Below are 18138 nucleotides of genomic sequence, written 5' to 3'. Positions count from 1 at the left end.
CACCATTGAAGATAGTGTATGACATATCTCGGGATGGAAAGGCGTTTGTATTGAGGGTCTATGTTAAGTCTAAACGCCCAGAGGAACCAACTTTGAAGTGGGTGCAGACACAGATGCGCAAACTCCTCCACAGCCATGGTGGAGGCCATAAGACCCAGTAATTTTTGTATTTTAAGGGCGGTCTGGAATCTGTTCCTGGTGAACCGAAGTACCATAGCTTGAATGGCATGGACCCTTTGTGTAGGGAGAAATGCTCTTGTTTTTGTGGTATCCAAACAGGCCCCAATGAACTCTTGCACCTGGGATGAGCCTGGATTTAGAGAAGTTGACTAATAGGCCTAGGTTATTGAAGGCCTCTAGGATTGTATTGAGCTGAGTAAGCAGCCCTGACTGCGATGTTCCTACCACCAGCCAGTCGTCGAGGTAGGGGAAGATTACGCAACCTGCGAGTGCAAGGTGAGCTACAACCACCGCAAGACATTTGGTAAATGTCCTAGGGGCCATAGACAACCCAAAGGGTAAGTCATTGTATTGGTAACATCTGCCGTTACACTCGAACCTCAAATACTGCCTACAGTGTGCATGGATCGCGATGTGGAAATAGGCATCGCGCAGATCTAACACCACGAACCATTGAGCTCCTGGAGGTCTAGTATAGGACGCTTCCCCCCCTTGTCCACAAGAAAGCGAAAATAAACCCACAAGCTTGGTCAGCGAGGAGGACCTCAGAATGTGATATAGAGCGGTCTGGGGGTCGATAAGGGGTTAGAGCATCGAATTCGATGAAATATCCAACCTTTATTATTTTCAATACCCAAACATCATTCGTGACAGCAACCCAGGCATCGTAAAATGCAGACAACCGGTCTGAGCAATACAGTGGAACCTCTAATGCCTGCTTAGGCTTATTGAAACCACCAGGGGACACTCTAGGCCCTTTGCGGCCTCTAGGTTTGTTGTGGAACTTCCTGTCCTGTTGAGGACGTGGGAACGAGGGGTGGAAATTAGATTGTTGAAAAGCCCCCTGGAATCTATAGGGGCGGGAAGATTGAGAGGTCTGACGGCCAAAATACCGTCGCTTCGAGTTGGGTGCCTGAGGGGCAATACCCAGTGACCGTGCATTTGTCTTATTTTTCTTTAGACAGTCAAGGAACGTATCCGTTTGGTCACTAAACAGGGATGTGCCTTCAAAAGGAAGGTCGTCAATGCGTGCTCGAGTGTCATAGGGGAGTGCAGATTGGCGAAGCCACGCATGTCTGCGGTTGACTATGGCCGAACGCGGCCACGGCCATCTTGTGCCGCCGGCGTGATAAATTTAGCCAGTTGGATAATCACCGAGGAAGGCTTAGCTCGCTTGGAAGTCCCTCCCGCTGTTCGTTTGGAGGCTTTGGACAAGGGCCCTGGTTTGACCGACTGACCTTGAATCAGGCCTGACTGGAGTCATCCGGAACACCCAGGATGGTAGGAATGCGCTCTACAGAGAACTGTCTCTGTGACACAGGACACACTGTGGACACAGAATCACTGGGATCCAACTCCCTGAAGATCTGCATGATCAAACTATTTTTTAAAACAGCCAATATATGCATATTGAAGATCTGGGCATGGCACCAAATGCCTACATATTTCTGCCTTGTTTTCACACAAAAAAGTTCTGATAGGTAAATATCATCCATTATCAGATGTAAATATGTATGCCCTGCTTAAGTGTCACATGGTAGGCAGGGATGGGGGTTGCTATATCATGACCACACAGCTCATTATCTGTTCAGTATATACACAGCCACCATGAGGTAGGGTTGCCAGCTGTAACTGGCATCCTGGTAGGAGATTGTAGGGGGGTGGGGACAAGTTCTTCAGCACTGCACCGATGTGTGACGTCAGTTCTGGAGTGAAACCAGAACAAAAATTCATGTCTGGGTGACAATCTAGAATTCACCCCAAATAAATGTCACCCAGGCACAATGATGTCACTTCCAGTTTCATGCCAGAAGTGACATTGCATGTTGACATGATGCCAAAGACTGCCACCATCCCCCCCTGCTGGCCAGGTTAGGAAGTGGCCCCTCTGCCATGAGGGGTCGGAGAAGGGGGTACAATTCTAGGGCCCTGGTCTCATTGGGGGACCAGGGGACCAGGCAAGTGATGTTTTGTTTCCATATGATTGGGTTGGGTCTCAGAGATATGAAGCAGCTGGGGGCCACTAGAGGGAATCGTTGTCTGAGGGCCTGTGGTGGCTCTTTGTACCCCTGAATATGCACATTTGACCAAAGATATGGTTGTGGTGGAAAGTACTGTCAAGTTGTAACCAACCTATGGTGACCCTAAAGGGTTTTCAAGGCAAGGGATGTTCAGAGGCGGTTTGCCATTGCCTGCCTCTGCATAGCTACCCTGGACTTCCTTGGTGGTCTCCCATCTAAATACTAACCAGGGCCATCCTTGCTTAGATTCTGGGACCTGACGAGATCAGGGTAGCCTGGGCCAGCCAGGTCAGGGCACCAAATATGCACACAGACCAAAAGTCACTGAGCTTTTAATCCTGCCAGCGATGTGTACAGTTTAAGTCTTTAAACAGCAACATAACCACTGATACAGCCAGCATGGTGTAGCGGTTAAGAGCAGTGGTTTGGAGCAGTGGACTCTGATCTGGAGAACTGGGTTTGATTCCCTACTCCTTCACGTGAGAGGCAGAGGCTAATCTGGTGAACTGGGTTGGTTTCTCCACTCCTCTGCATGCAGCCAGCTGGGTGACCTTGGGCTAGTCACACTCTCTCAGCCCTACCTACCTCACAGGGTGTCTGTTCTGGGGAGGGAAGGGAAGGTGATTGTAATCTGGTTTGACTCTTCCTTAAGTGGTAGAGAAAGTCGGCATATAAAAACCAAGTCCTCCTCCTCCTCCTCATCTTCTTCATGAAACATTTCTGACAATTCTCCTACCTGAACAAAAAAATACTATGTATGTCTTAAGCACCAAAAATAGATGGCCCTCCAGGTCACTGTTATAATTAACAGCCAAAGTAAAATACAATCCAACGAAATGCCACACTGACCTATCTTTTACTGAGCCAACGCTACTGAAACTCCAGCTGACTTAAAAAAAAAAAAGTCTGTAAATCCCGAGGGTTTCAGAACTTTTCCCGGCCCTCACTTCAACTGATCTATGGAGCGGATCATTGAGAAGGGAAAGCAAAGTTTAATTGTGGGAAGCTAATTTTCTTAAGCCTTTCATTAGCAAGAACATTTAGGCAAAAAAGAAAGTGACAGATGAGACTTCAAAGTCGACTGGAACACCCGACAGTTAAGTATCCTGCTCTAATTGTACAGCTGGCTCCATTACGCTGTGCTAACTCTTCCGATCACCCATTTACACTGTTTTTTACGGGCCAAAAGCAAAGGGCTGTATTGGCAAGGAACTGCAGCAATAGATTGGGCATGCCCTCTCATATGTCCCAGTGTTTCAAAGCTAAGCGATGTTGCCAAATGATAAATGTAAGAACAAAGGGAAATGAAAGGTGTTCTTGAAGAAGTCCCTCAAAGGCTTTAGCTGCAGTCCAGTGTTTCTGTCGCATTTGAAAGGTCTTCAGCTCTCTGGCTGGGTTCGATTCAAATATTCAAACAAGCTGGGTACTATTAGGATGGAGCTCACAGATTATACCAAGGAAAAGCGTTAGGGCTGTTTCTCACATTCAAGCGAATGGGGATGTAACAGGGTGGCCAACCTCCAGGTGGTGGCTGGAGATCTTCTGATATTACAACTGATCTCCAGCCGATAGAGATCAGTTCACTTGGAGAAAATGGCCGCTTTGACAATTGGGCTCGATGGCATTGAAGTCACTCTACTCCCCAAAACCTGCCCTCCTCGGGCTCCGTCCAAAAATCTCAAGCCTGTGGTGAAGAGGGGCCTGGCAACCCTAGGAGGTACACTTGCCAACCTCCAGATGGGCCCTGGAGATCTCCCAGAATTACAACTGATCTCCAGATGGCAGAGATCAGTTCCCCTGGAGAAAACAGCTGCTCTGGAGGATGAACTCTATGGTAGTATACTTAGCTGAAGCCCTTTCTCTCCCCAAACCTTGTCTTCTCCAGGCTCCACCCTCAAATCTCCAGGTATTTCCCAACCCTTGGGGGAGCCCTAAGGGGTAAAGAGAATCTTTCCCTCCCAGCTATTTCTATAGGTTTCACACTTTCCCCTTCCTCTTCGGTAGGAAGGCAAAGAAAAGCAAGAGGTGAGCCAAAGCTTTACACCTCTCAAGCCTTCCCTGCCTGAAAGGATAGTATGTGAGAGGACATGTTCATTGTTCTACACAAGTAGACCTTTTCTGCTCACCACATCAGCAACCTAACATGAAACTGGGATCTAAGCCTGCTAGGGTTGCCAGGTCTCTCTTTGCCATCGGCAGGAGGTTTTTGGGGTGGAGCCTGAGGAGGGCAGGGTTTGGGGAGGGAAGGGACTTCAAGGCCATCGAGTCCAATTGCCAAAGCAGCCATTTTCTCCAGGTGAACTGATCTCTATTGGCTGGAGATCAGTTGTAATAGCAGGAGATCTCCAGCCAGTACCTGGAGGTTGGCAACCCTAAAGCCTGCACCTGAGGAAAGTAGGTGTTTTTTTAATGCATGAACTTTACAGGCCCAACCTAAAGCAGGATACTTCTGAGAAGAAGACCTTCCCCATGCAATAATGCATGTAAACAGCATCTTCTTTGCACTGTGTATACAGTTTTAGCACACCAGCCCGTCCTTTGAATCTCCAGCATGCAAAAACTATCATACTGAGGATGAGAACCTAGCAGAAAGAAGAAGAGTTGGCTATCTCTATATGCCAGCCCTCTCTCCTCCTCCCCCCCACCCTCCCCAGGGAGACTCACCCGGCTTACAATCACCCCCTTCCCCTCCCCATAGCAGACACCCTGTGAGGTAGGTGGGGCTGAGAGAGCTCTAGCAGAGCTGTGACTAGCCCAAGGTCACCCAGCTGGCTTCGTGTGTAGGGGTGGGGAAACGAATCCAGTTCACCAGATTAGCCTCTGCCGCTCATGTGGAGGAGTGGGGAATCAAACCCGGTTCTCCAGATTAGAGTCCACCACTCCAAACCACTGCTCTTAACCACTACATCATGCTGGCGAGTGCATGCAAATCACACAGAAACCCCCCCCACACACACACACACACAGCTTATTGAATCTGGGCCTTAGGCCTGGTCAACATGTAGGGCTGACAAGCCCCTGGTGGGGGTGGGGCGTGCCCTGCCCCTAGCTAGGATGGCCTGGGACCCGCCAGGGGGTTCCCCTGATCTGAGGTCCCTCACCCAGTGCTGATCAGCTGGCTGGCGAGGGACTGATCAGCGTCAAAAGAAGTCCTAGGCTTGCTGGCGATGTGACAATGTCACTTCTGGCATGCACCAGAAGTGGTGTCATCTCATTGCTGGTCATGCAGGGACAATCTGGTATTTGGGCAAAAACTTTCTTGCATGCCCTGGGTATTGCCGCTCACCACCTGGGGATCAGGAAGCAATTTTTCCTCCAGGTAGGGTTGCCAACCTACAGGTAATAGATGGAGATCTCCTGCTATTGCAACTGATCTCCAGCTGATAGAGACCAGTTTCCCCTGGAGAAAATTGCTTTGGCTCTATGGCATTGAAGTCCCTCCCCTCCTCAAACCCCGCCCTCCCCAGGCTCCACCCCAAAAACCTCCTGCCCTTGGCAAAGAAGGACATGGCAGCTCTACAGATTGGTGAGGGATCCTGAAGGGGTTTTTTTTGCCACCTTCTGGGAATGGAGTAGGGGTCACTGAGGGTGTGTGGGAGGCAGTTCTGAATTTCCTGCATTGTGCAGGGGGTTGGACTAGATGACCCTGGTGGTCCCTTTCAACTGTATGATTCTATGGTAAAAATGATTTCTACCATAAAGTTTTTTTGCCCAAATACACGTGTCTACAAGCTGCTGGGATGTGATGCTGAATTAGGTTGTCAAAAGCTAAGGGAGTGGGATGGGCTGCATCACATCAGAATTTAGATGGCAGATGGCAGTGTGTATCATATGGTCCACTTCTGCTAATGTAAAGGCCGTTTTAAGTTAGCAGAAATATTTTTGAGAGTTGCGGCAAGCAGCTACACAATACAAGGAAAACCTCATTGTACCCAACAACCTGTTTCTTTTTGCACTAGGCATAATGCTGGCAACAGAATGTTAGTCTAAACCAGTGGTTCCCAAACTTTTCAGGAACCCCCTTGGTTCCACAAACTCAACCCCGCGCCTCCTATCCTATCCTATCCTATCCTATCCTATCCTATCCTATAAAAAGCATTATTCAAAATAGGGGGTTTGCATGACTCGCCAAAGAAGATAATAACAACAAAATTTCAAGCCAGTAACAATTAATTGCACATCTATTCAAAATCAAATTAAAACTTTTTAGTTGGAATTTATTCAACAAAACTGATGAACTTGATCCAGTGGTACCAGCTCTTCAAAGTCTGGGGAAAAAATTCTGATAGTTTCCACCAAATTTGCCAGCATGGGGCCATAGCTTGATCTGTTGTAAATTAGGGAACATCACAGTTGAAGGGGCCCACCTCTAACACCCCCCAGCTGCCCCCTTGCCTCTTACTGCCCCCCTAGGTAATCCCCCCCAGGGGGTGGTACTGCCCACTTTGGGAACCACTGGTCTAAGCTGATGAACAAGATTTCGGGTATGAGCTTTCAAGAGTCAAAGCTCTGACAAGTCCAGTAGCACCTTAGAGACCAACAAGATTTTTGAGGTTTCAGCTTCGGAGAGTTAAAGTGTCTGACAAAAGAAGCTCTGACTCTCGAAAGCTCACATCCTGAAAACCCTGTAGGTCTCTAAGGTGCTACTGGACTCAAGTCTTGCTCTTCTACCACAGACCAACAGGGATACCCTCTGAAGCAGTCTAAACTGGTGTTTGTGTGTTATACAGAAATAAATTTTCAAAGCAAGATATGGTCATCGCTCACGACTGCATGAGAACCATGCCGTGTCTGGTGATACCGCTTACACAACAACCTTTGCTTCTAACGGAAGATTGCTTACTTGGAGATGATGAACTTCAGTTAGCGACTTTTTAAAAAAATTCCTCCCCTATGTTAAACCCTTTCTGCAGATACTGTTTTACATAGAAGGCAAAGCACTGGGCAAGATCTTCTTTCCTTGATGTTCTCGTTTCCATTTACAGGCAGGCTTCATTATTTAATGTGAGGAGGCCATTGATAGCGCAAGCCCACCTGTTGTCTAACACCCACTTTTTATCTGATCTCCACTGTATCCTGCTGCTAGAGTAGACCTGCCCTTTGCTATGCCAATTTAAGCAGATGCGACCCTGCTGATGCCCTCATTTATCCTACTGTCTGTCTTGACTGAGCCAGAAGACAGAGTCCCTTATTCCCAATCAGCACAGTATCCTATTGGGACCACAGATCAAGACCTCACAGGGTTGTTGTGAACCCCCGCTGCAACTCAGAGGGATATAATAAAATAATGGGACAATTCTCCCTTTTCCCCAGAGACTCGATCCTCTCTTAGATTTTATAAGCCAACAAAGACCTAAAAGTCCACTGTAGGTTGTGATTCCATAGACTCTTCCTTTTATTTTGGCCATCTTGAGTGTTAGAACACAATTGGCCTTGCAAATAAAAAAAAAACTAAATAACACCTTTGCGCATTAAATAAAAAAAATGAAAATATGTTTGCTCAACAAAAGCTTTACAATTATGAACAACGTGAGTCATATAACCCTGCTTGGTTAGTAATAAAAGTTAAATGCAGATATCTTTAAAAGAGGGTAAATGCAACCGATAGGGAATCTTTCAGAGATGAACATCTGTCTTATTTCAAAGCACTCCGTAACTATGCCAGAATATTCTTAACTACAAAGCAGCACATGGTGCTTCAAAATTATGGCTGAGCCCAAGGAAAACAGCCTGCCCACCTAATGCAATTGCTGCTCCTTGGTTGAAGGAAGTTTCAATTAATCTTGCATTATCCTTGAGAGACTGGGATCTAAAGACAAAAACTGGTTATTGGAGACTTAACAATCACCTATGTATATATTTTTCCTACCCCTTCCTCCAAGAAGTGACACAAGTTGTCCTTCCTTCCTATTTTATCTCCACAACAATCCTGTGAAGTAGGTTAGTCAGAGAGAGTGACTGGCCTGGGGTTGTCAAGTGATCTTCATGAAAGAGTGGGGAGTTGAATCTGGGCCTGTAACCAGCACTCCTCCACATGAGAGGTAGAACCTAACCTGGTAAACCGGGTTTGTCTTTCCACTCCTCCACATGAAGCCTGCTGGGGGACCTTGGGCTAGTCTCAGTTCTCTCAGAACTCTCTCAGCTGCACCTACCTCACAAGTTGACTGTTGTGGAGAGAGGAAGGGAAGGAGATTGTAAGCCAGTTTGATTCTCATTAAAAGGTAGAGAAAGTTGGCATATAAAAACCAACTCTTCTTTCTTCTTTTTCTGCTAAGGCAGCTGGCAGTTGGTGGCAGCACCACCTCACATGGGGCCAGGACTGCCCCTTGCTTGGACCCTGGTGGCAGTGGGTAGCTGGGATTCTAGGGCCCTATACTGGATTTTTGCTCAGGGCCAGCAAATGGCACAACCCATCACCTTTAGTTTCTACAAAGAAACTGGCTCCACATTTAACAAGGTGCCGCCCAGTGGGAGGCCAACTGAGATGTGAACCAACAACATTTAGAAGCATAACAGACTGCATACCCATTTCATCTCCAGCCTCTACATCGGTATGCTCAGTTAACCTCACTTTGTAGAAGCAAGAAGCAGTAAGGAGCATGACAGTTCCCTAATACTGAATAGGATAGGAACACTTTCAGAAAACTGTAAAAGAAAGTAAACAGCAGGTTGGACCCAGTACAGTGTTTCTGTGGGTATACTTTCTCGGCTCTCCCCTCCCACAGCAGTCCAAAGTGCTCCCTGAAATCTCCTATGGGATTCTCTTCTCTCCCAGGAAAGATGGGGAGGCCTTTTATGCTCCATGGGAGGGGGAAGCTGAGAGAGTCACATTCCATGCGGCAAAGTTCCTGAGTCCATGGTAGGGTTGCCAACCTCCAGGTGGCGGCTGGAGATCAAGGTGACGTAGATCAGTTCTCCTGGAGAAAATGGCTGCTGTGGCAATTGGACTCTATGGCATCGAATCCCCTCCCCTCTCCAAACCCCACCCTCCTAAGCCTCCACCCCCAAAATCTCCAGGTAATTTCCAACCCGGAGTTGGCAACCCTAGCCCATGGACATGCTACGCTAGATCCAGCACAATATTTTAACCTAGGCAGGGTATTTTTTTTTTTAAAAAAAAACAAACCTATTGGTACGATATAGTTTTTTAGTCCCTTATTACATTTTAATACCTCTGAACAAATACAACCTAACCACATTTAAAAAAAAACAACACTTGCTAAATTGCCTATTCTTTCAAAAAGGAAGATTCACCAACTTTGCACTTAAAGGAAGTTTTGCCCATTTAATATTTTACAAGGAAGAAGTAATTTATTATGCCTTTTAAATTATACATCTCGGATGATGCAAAAAAAAAAAAACATTCCAATGCAACAGTGGGCATCCATGAATTTCTACAGAAGAACTGAATTGCAACATTAATGCCGATTCTGAAATATTAAACACATAAACACGCAGACACATCTTCTTCCTGACTGTGATTGACAATTTTAAGACTGCAGATTTCATTCAGCCATTTTATATTGAGCAATTTTATATTGCAACTTTATATTGTTAATTAAAGCAATTGTCCTGTGGCACTCCTGAAGCAATAGCTCGATTTTGCAAGCCTCAGCAAACAAAGCAGACATGTTCTTTGTGGGCAGGAGACCCGATACACGCTTTGAGAAGAGTGAGGCTTGTTTGCAAAGGAATCTCTTATATAGCAAGTGAACAATACACTCCCTGTTAAGCCCAAGTGAAGCTCTAGGAAGAAAAATAAGACTGTAAACCACTGGAGATGTCAAAACTATCTCCCAACAACTAGATGTTCTGGTTAAGAGCTGTGGTTTGGAGCGGCGGACTCTGATCTGGAGAACCGGCTTTAATTCTCCACTCCTCCACATGAGTGGCGGACTCTAATCTGGTGAACCAGGTTGGTTTCCCCACTCCTACACATGAAGCCAGCTGGGTGACCTTGGGCTAGTTACAGCTCTTAGAGGTCTCTCAGCCCCACCTACCTCACAGGGTGTCTGTTGTGGGGAGAGGAAGGGAAGGTGATTTTAAGCCGGTTTGATACTTCCTTAAGTGGTAGAGAAAGTTGGCATATAAAAAACAACTCTTCTTCTTCTTGTAATGTTGGACATAAACTGAAGTAGCTGAAGGGGGTGCTACAGTACTTCTGGAAGATGACTATTAGCACTAAAATTTTTGCCCCATCTCCAAAGTACGTAGCTCTTCTCCCATTTCCCCCTCAAAATCACCCTGTTAGTAGGGTTAGACAGCGGGTGGGATCCAAACAGCTTTTCTGTTGATGAACAAAGAGGAAGGGTCCCCTTTCACTACCAAAAAACAGCCATGATGGAGATCATGGGACTTGCTTGTGTAACAGTAATGCGGGATGGGGGGGCTGTAGTAAGGAGGGGAGGTGGGTGAGACTGAGTGAAAAAACTGGCTGGATCCATCCCCAACTAGCTGAGGGTCATCCAGTAAGTTTAATAAATGAGTGTGAATTTGAACGCAGGAGTTCATATTTCTAGCCTGGTACTTGGCTCAAGGTTGACTCAGCCTTCCATCCTTCCGAGGTCGGTAAAATGAGTACCCAGCTTGCTGGGGGTAAAGGGGAGATGACTGGGGAAGGCACTGGCAAACCACCCCGTAAACAAAGTCTGCCGAGGAAACGTCAGGATATGACATCACCCCATGGGTCAGGAATGACCCGGTGCTTGCACAGGGGACCTTTACCTTTACTTGGACATTACACTGCACTGGTTCAACCTGGGTTTCAAATTCAAATTTCTAAATGAAAAATTCCCTGTTTGTCTTTTATGGGCCTGGTCAGAGGTCTGTTTTCTAGGCAGGAAGTCAACAGAGTAAGGGCAACCATTAAATGTAAGCTGATGTATCCTCCACCCCCCACCCCCATCTCTTTACTTTATACTGCTACTAGTATGGATAATATGGGAAACCTCTATGGGAAAATTCAATAAGGCTCAATTTTTTAAAAAAATTCTAGTACAACTGAGCATACCCAATGTTATGTAATCAGATGATGATGAAGAAGAAGAGTTGGTTTTTATACCCCACTTTTCTCTACCGTAAGAAGTCTCAAAGCAGCTTATAATCACAATCGCCTTCTCTTCCCCTCCCCCACACCAGACACCTTGTGAGGCAGGTGGGGCTGAGAGAGTTCGGAGAGAACTGTGACTAGCCCAAGGTCACCCAGCAGGTTTCATGTGGAGGAGTGGGGAAACCAACCCAGTTCACCAGATTAGAGTCTGCCACTTATGTGGAGGAGCGGGGAATAAAACCCGGTTCTCCAGTTTAGAGTCCGCCGCTCTTAACCACTACGCCTCGCTGACTCTCATTTAAAAGCATATCTTTAATGGGTGCTATAAAGCCCATCATTCAAACCTATTCACTAACTCTGGAAGTTTCAACCATTTAATATATCATCAGACGAAAGCAATTAAACACGCCTTTTAAATTATTTGGAATGCAACATACAAGGCTATGCCATGTTCATCAACATACAGCCCACTCCCCCAATCACAGGGTCAGGTGGTACACCCCAGAAAAGGGAAACACCCCTTGCCATTTTTGCGCACATTGGAATCAGGAGCAAGTACATGTGACGGCACAGTGTGCTATCCTCGCTGCGGGGCCTCAGTTGAGTACAAACTTCCAAAGAAGTATGTCATGTACTTAATTTTAATACCAGCAGGTGATGCATGAGGTCATTATAACAAAATGTCTTGACCTGTTAAATACCTGGAAAGACTGGAAGCCACAAAACCCATCTTAGACTGCTATACCTTTTTATGGTAATGAACTGAAATTAACATTCTAAGCCATCCATTTGGAGCATACAAGATTCGAGTATGCATTACACTACAGAATCGCAAAAGAAAATGCTCCCCTTGAAATATTAAGTACCATTCAATACCTTCTTCGGGGGCAAAAAGAGAACTGATGGGGGAAAACGTTAAGTTATAATGGGGACGCGACTCATAAAACCTCTTGTCAGCGTGAGACCAAATGCTTATTTAGGAAAAAGACAAATCAGACTTACGTAACTCTCCTACTTTCAGGATTTCACACAGCAGCTTTGTCAATTCAATACTACTTCGACCAAAGGGGCACTCATGCTTGTCTTCTCGGCTGCTGTTTTCCAAGACAATCTGAAATGGAACACAGTGCTGATGTTTAGAGAGTGTGTGCCCTTATCTGTTCGTGAAGAATTGCATAAAATGTAATTAATCAAACTCCCCCTCACTGGCAGTCTTTAAGCAGAGGCTGGACAAGCAGTTGTCAGGAATGCTCTAGGCTGATCCTGCGTTAAGCAGAGGGTTGGACTAGATGGACTGTATGGCCCCTTCCAACTCTATGATTCTGTGATTCTAATTATTTAAAACATTTATTAGCCACCTTTTCCCCTTGCAGGACTCAAGGCAGCTTGCAATATTAATAGAAAATTATAAAAACAATAATAAAACAACAATTATAAAACCCTTTAAATGTCACAATTAAAAAAACACACCTTCAATTTGTCCTATACAAAACTGCCTTCAACTGCCTCCTGAAGATTGACAATGAGGGGGACAGGCACACCTCCCTGGGGAGGTTGGACCACTACTATGAACTTGTTCAACCAGAATAATATTTTTTCCCAGAATAAACACAGGGTCACTTTTTTAAAAAGTTCATATCTGTTATGAGGCAAACTAAACATGGCCTTTGGAAAAGAAACAAATATGTCTGTTTCTGTGCACTGACAAACAGACAAAATACTGATGGGTTTTGCTCCATTATTGCAATGGCTTTCAAATGCCTTTCCTTTGTGCAGCCCTCGACTACAAAGGGGACCCTTCTGCACTGGCCATTAAGCATTTCAAAAGATTCACTGTAATGTGGATCCTCCAAGACATAGTGCTGGCTGATGCTGGCTGGCTGTCAGGGCTGTTCACCTAGTTATCTTCTCCGTGAGACATGCCCTACGGTCCTATCCTAAACTGTTACATCCTTTTAAAGCCATTGACTTCAATGGATTTAGAAGGGTGTTACTCTGCTTACAATTTCTCTGCTAGAATGCACCCGATACATCCCTGCAGCTGTGATTACGGGGGTTAATAGTTAATGCATATCCTCCAGCATCTTGCAAATAAAAACATGTTTGTAACACCCCAATTCTCATACCAAGGATTACTGTTTGAGACCTCTCTCACCACTACATGTTTATTTAGACATTACCCCACATTTCTTCGCAAATGTGGGTTATAACATCAATTCTTTCTTTCCTCTTCCTCCATTTTATCAGCAGAACAACAACCTTGTAAGCTAGGTTATGCTGAGAGAGATTGACCGGCCCAAGATCAGTCAACAAGTTTCGACAGCAGAGTGGAGATCCACACCTGGATCTTCCAGATCCCAGTTCAACACTTTAACCACCACGCTACACTGCAGAGCACATGTTGTTCCAGTCTATCTGTTCTATGCTGAATTCACATACTCTGCCACAGCCAGTTTTTCACAAGATTGAAAAGTCAGAAGTACGTTTGTCCTTCTTGTTAAAGACACAGTAAAAAAAGATTATCTTAAGACAGATTATTATTATCAGTTCAAAATGCACCTCAGCCGCTGTTGTGTGAGAACTGACCGGTTCATCCATTACTTGGTACCTTTAGAGTACTTGTCTATTAGCAACAAGATCCACCCGCTCTCCAGTTCAAGATTTAACTTCTATAGACCTTGGGGAGGGAGCCAAACCCTGAAGAATGGTCACCCTAGGAATTCGAGCTTTGTATATTTTAACCAAGGTATCAAACCCTCTAGAAGTCTCTGCTGCTGCAAAAAACTATGCAACATCTAAGTGGAAGGTGGGATAGAACCCTGAGAACCTAGCTTTCATAATAATAAAAAAACAGGTAATTTGGGACCCCCCCCCCATAGGTTAACACTTTCTACTAAAACATAAATAGATCATCTGGGTTAAGATACTACTACACAGTGCTTCCCTGCTTTTACTTACAATGCTGAGATGCTCTCTATAGGTAAAGGTATTCCACTGTGCAATCACCGGGTCATCACATCACAATGTTTACTAGGCAGACTATGTTTACGGATAGTTTGCCATTGCCTTCTCCAACAAGCTGGGTACTCATTTTACTGATCTCGGAAGGATGGAAGGCTAAGTGAACCTTGAGCTGGCTACCTGAAACCGACTTCCGTTGGGATCTAATTCAGGTTGTGAGAAAAGCTTTGACTGCAATACTGCAGTTTACCACTCTACGCCACAGGGCTCCATAGCTCTCTATAACCCCCTCCCACAATCCCACAGTCCCTTTCCCTTGTACAGGTTGAGCATCCCTTATCCGGACTGCTCGGGACCAGAAGTGGTCCATATTTCAGATCTTTCCATATTTTGGAATTTTTGCATATACATAAGGAGATATCCTGGGGATGAGATCCAACTCTAAACATGAAATTCATTTATGTTTTATATATACTTTATACACATAGCCTGAATGTAATTTTAAACAATGTTTTTAATAATTTTGTGTACTGTGAACCATCAATGCTGAGAGCCTGTGAGTAATGCCTGCATGCTGGCTCAAAATGTCCGGTTTTCAGAGCAGTCCGGATATCGGATGTCTGGATAAGAGGTACTCAATTTGTATATCTGTTGATTTCTCCTCCTCTGCCTATTAACACTCACTTTTAGAAATGAGTGACATGATGTTGCCACATTTACATGTTCTTATCCCACCAATCACATGGTGTGGGGCTGGGGGAACAGCCATTGTGACAATACCATGTGACGCTCTGTCAGCTGGGGAGTGCGACATCGACCAAGACTGACGTTTATTGGCAAATCTACGGTTGATACTCCAGGCTGAAACAGACTTGACAGCAATGAACAAGAAGAATGATTTTGCATCCATATGAGTTAGTGTTTTTAATTTTGCTTTATGAAAATAAAATGATGCCTAGAAACTAGTTTAGAAAGATTTTCCGCTAAGACCTGTATTTTGCGATAAGCATTCGTAACCACTTCTGAGACCAGAGTAGGGAAAGAAGCCCAGTTCTCAAGGAACTGGGACTTGGCCAGTATATCAAAACATTTCAAGTGCAGAGAATCTCTTGTGCTTCATATCAAAAATACTTTATAAAGCACTGTCAATTTTCATGACAAACAAGGATTTAAAATATTGCTCTTTGTGGGATTTCCTTCTGCCAGCTTCACGTTCTATTGATGTGCCTTACCTGCAAATAGCCTGGCTTTATTTTAATTGGCACGGGGAAGGCTCAAAGCTCTTCCTCTCCATGCTAGGGACTCAAAGAGATTTGTGTAGGACAGATTTGAAGGGTGAAAGTTTAGACCAAACTACAAAAAAAAAAAAAAAAAACACCCAACAACAGCATAGTGCTTGCACCCAGAGTACAGAAAGAAAAGAAGTGGCCAACCCCAACACTGGGGTGGATTCTGGATGTAGGGGGATATTGGAACTCCTTGGAATAGTATTTTAAAAATACAGAGTGCTCAAAAATGGACAGACGAACAATACAGCTGACAGGGAGAAACACTTTACAAGAGGAAGTGAAGACACAAAAGACAACCAGAGTGAACTTCTAGGCTTCGTAGAAAACAAAACATTCACCACTCCTTGCCGAATAAATTTACTTTCTATCTCACAGCCTCCTGACTGCTCTAGCTCCCCCCCCGCCCCCCAAGCTGTGGCTGTATAGGGAAGGATATAGTAAGAGAAACAACTGTGGTGATTGGCAGAGGAATCTTCCAAGCATGTTTGGAGTATGGAGCGGGTTAGGGCTACATTACTACCCACCAAGAAAGGTCACAAAAAGAGGGTGTGAATATTTGCATCTTTGAGACCAATAAATCATTCCCAATCAATAAGGTTGCCAACCTCCAGGTACTAGCTGGAGATATCCTGCTATTACAACTGATCTCCAGCCGACAGAGATCAGTTCACCTGGAGAAAATGGCCACTTTGGCAATTGGACTCTATAGTATTGAAGTCCCTCCCTTCCCCAAACCCCGCCCTCCTCAGGCTCCGCCCCAAAAACTTCCCGCCGGTGGTGAAGAGGAACCTGGCAACCCTACCAATCAAAGGGGCTTCATCCAATTCACCTCCCAGGTGTGTGTAAAACATTTTTCATATGGTGGCCACCAGGACCAAATTTACACAACCTTTTCCATATGGTGGCCCATGAGTCCAAATTTACTTGGTATGGTGACCCATCCAGTGCTGGCTCAAGGCTTTTTGGTGCCCTAGGCAAACTATGACCTTGGCACCCATCTAGTTCAGCATCCCATTTATTACAGTGATGTTTTTGAAAAACCAACAAACAGCGCAGGAAGGGTGCAGGTGCCCCCACTTTGAACCCCAAGCAACTGGCATTCTGACATACACAGCTTTTGCATATGGACGTTATGTTCCAGCCTTTCTCCTTCTCCATTACTCCCTCTAATCCCCACTAAGATGCAAAGACACTCACTCTAGTAACCATCAGGACATGCTTTACTTGATCAACAGCAGCTTCCAGGGTCAGATCTAGTTTCCCAAAATACAAAAGACAGCAATGGAAAGGGGCACGGGCAGCCGTTAGGGAGGGCTGGCCCATGACCCTGAGCCCCTAGAGAGTCGCTGCCAGTCTAAGTAGACAATACTGACTGTGATGGACCAAGAGTCTGATTCAGTATAAGGCAGCTTCATGTGTTCATGTGTTTTTCTCCACCTATCCTGTTAGCCATGGGCGTAGACCGAGCATCAGGTTTCTTGAAGCAAAGGGTGGAAGACATTGAACGCCAGACAGATCTTTGAAAATCACCATTTTTCCTAGTACCTGATAAGTCTAGATACTTAGTCTTACCTGCTATCATATCGAGTCTACTAATTATAGGAAGGCCTTTACCCTTGCCAGTTGCCAGGCCCTACCATCAGCTGTATTAGAAGGGAAATATAAGAAGATCCCTAGATCAGAGAGGTTATGTCCATGTTGGACAGGGGACATTGAAACCATCTAACATTCACTGATATGTTGCCCATTCTACCACGAAGTTAGATCAAAGCTTATTTCCCCCCTGCTTGGTAAATTCTTTGGCAAAGAAGCTCCTATTAGGAGAAGATCCTCAGCTTACGCTACAAACTGCCAAGTTCTGGGCTGTTGCTATTAAAATACACAGAACTCTATTAGAGAATGATTGTTAGAATATTTTACTATTTTATCAATTTTAAGGTGATCATTTTAACCAGGGGTTGCACCTTTACTTGTATGGGCAGTCTGTGATTCTGCGGTGCAAAATTATTGACTCTGGAAATTTTGATGTGTTGGCATGTGATTGGTCAGTTGACCGTATTAATAAATTTGATTTGATGTGTTCATGTGTTCAGACCCACTTTCAGAGGCTTCCCAACCCATTTTTGGGTCCTGACCCTTATGGCTGGAAAGGCCTGCGCTACAGAACACAGAAGTGCAAAAGGGATAAACTGTTGTGAGCCCCTAAATGTAGTGATTCATGTTGCTCAAGATTACCGGCCCCCAAAAAGCTGTGTCTGCCTGACCATTCACCTCTGACTTTTCAGGGCAGTGGCTGACAGAGTAAGCAGAGAAGAAGGAGGAGGAGGAGGAGGAGGAGGGATGGGATGAAGGAATCAGTGAAAATCACTGGCCCCTGTTCCACAAATGGCGATGGTGTCCCCATTGAAGAACCTGCATGGCTGCATATGAACTAATGACTCACAAAATCTAATGAAACAACACTGTCTTATTGGCTCCATCCGTCCCCAGTACTCCTGCCGAGGCAAGTTCTCGCGCTAATGTCCCAGGTGGCGTTCCTGGGCTGTTCGGGGGCAGAGCTGCCAATAGGCAGCTTCCTAACACCTTTTAGCCCGGGAACTCCCCCTTAAACAACTATCGCTGTTTTCAATGGGGCTTT

The 18138-nt window shown here is 45.3% G+C and overlaps 1 protein-coding gene across 1 annotated transcript in view; it reads right to left on the bottom strand.

The window, feature by feature from the left end:
- The window catches only part of ELMO1 (engulfment and cell motility 1), a 344558-nt gene that overhangs the window by 178673 nt on the left and 147747 nt on the right, over positions 1 to 18138 (bottom strand). Inside the window, exon 14 of the mRNA XM_056857534.1 lies at positions 12253 to 12361. Within this exon, the coding sequence (XP_056713512.1) occupies positions 12253 to 12361 (109 nt within the window). The remainder of the gene's footprint in view (positions 1 to 12252; positions 12362 to 18138) is intronic.

The sequence above is a fragment of the Euleptes europaea genome, chromosome 11 (genome assembly GCF_029931775.1).
Source record: "Euleptes europaea isolate rEulEur1 chromosome 11, rEulEur1.hap1, whole genome shotgun sequence".
Classification (NCBI taxonomy): Eukaryota; Metazoa; Chordata; class Lepidosauria; order Squamata; family Sphaerodactylidae; genus Euleptes; species Euleptes europaea.
This window is presented reverse-complemented; position numbering and strand designations above follow the sequence as displayed.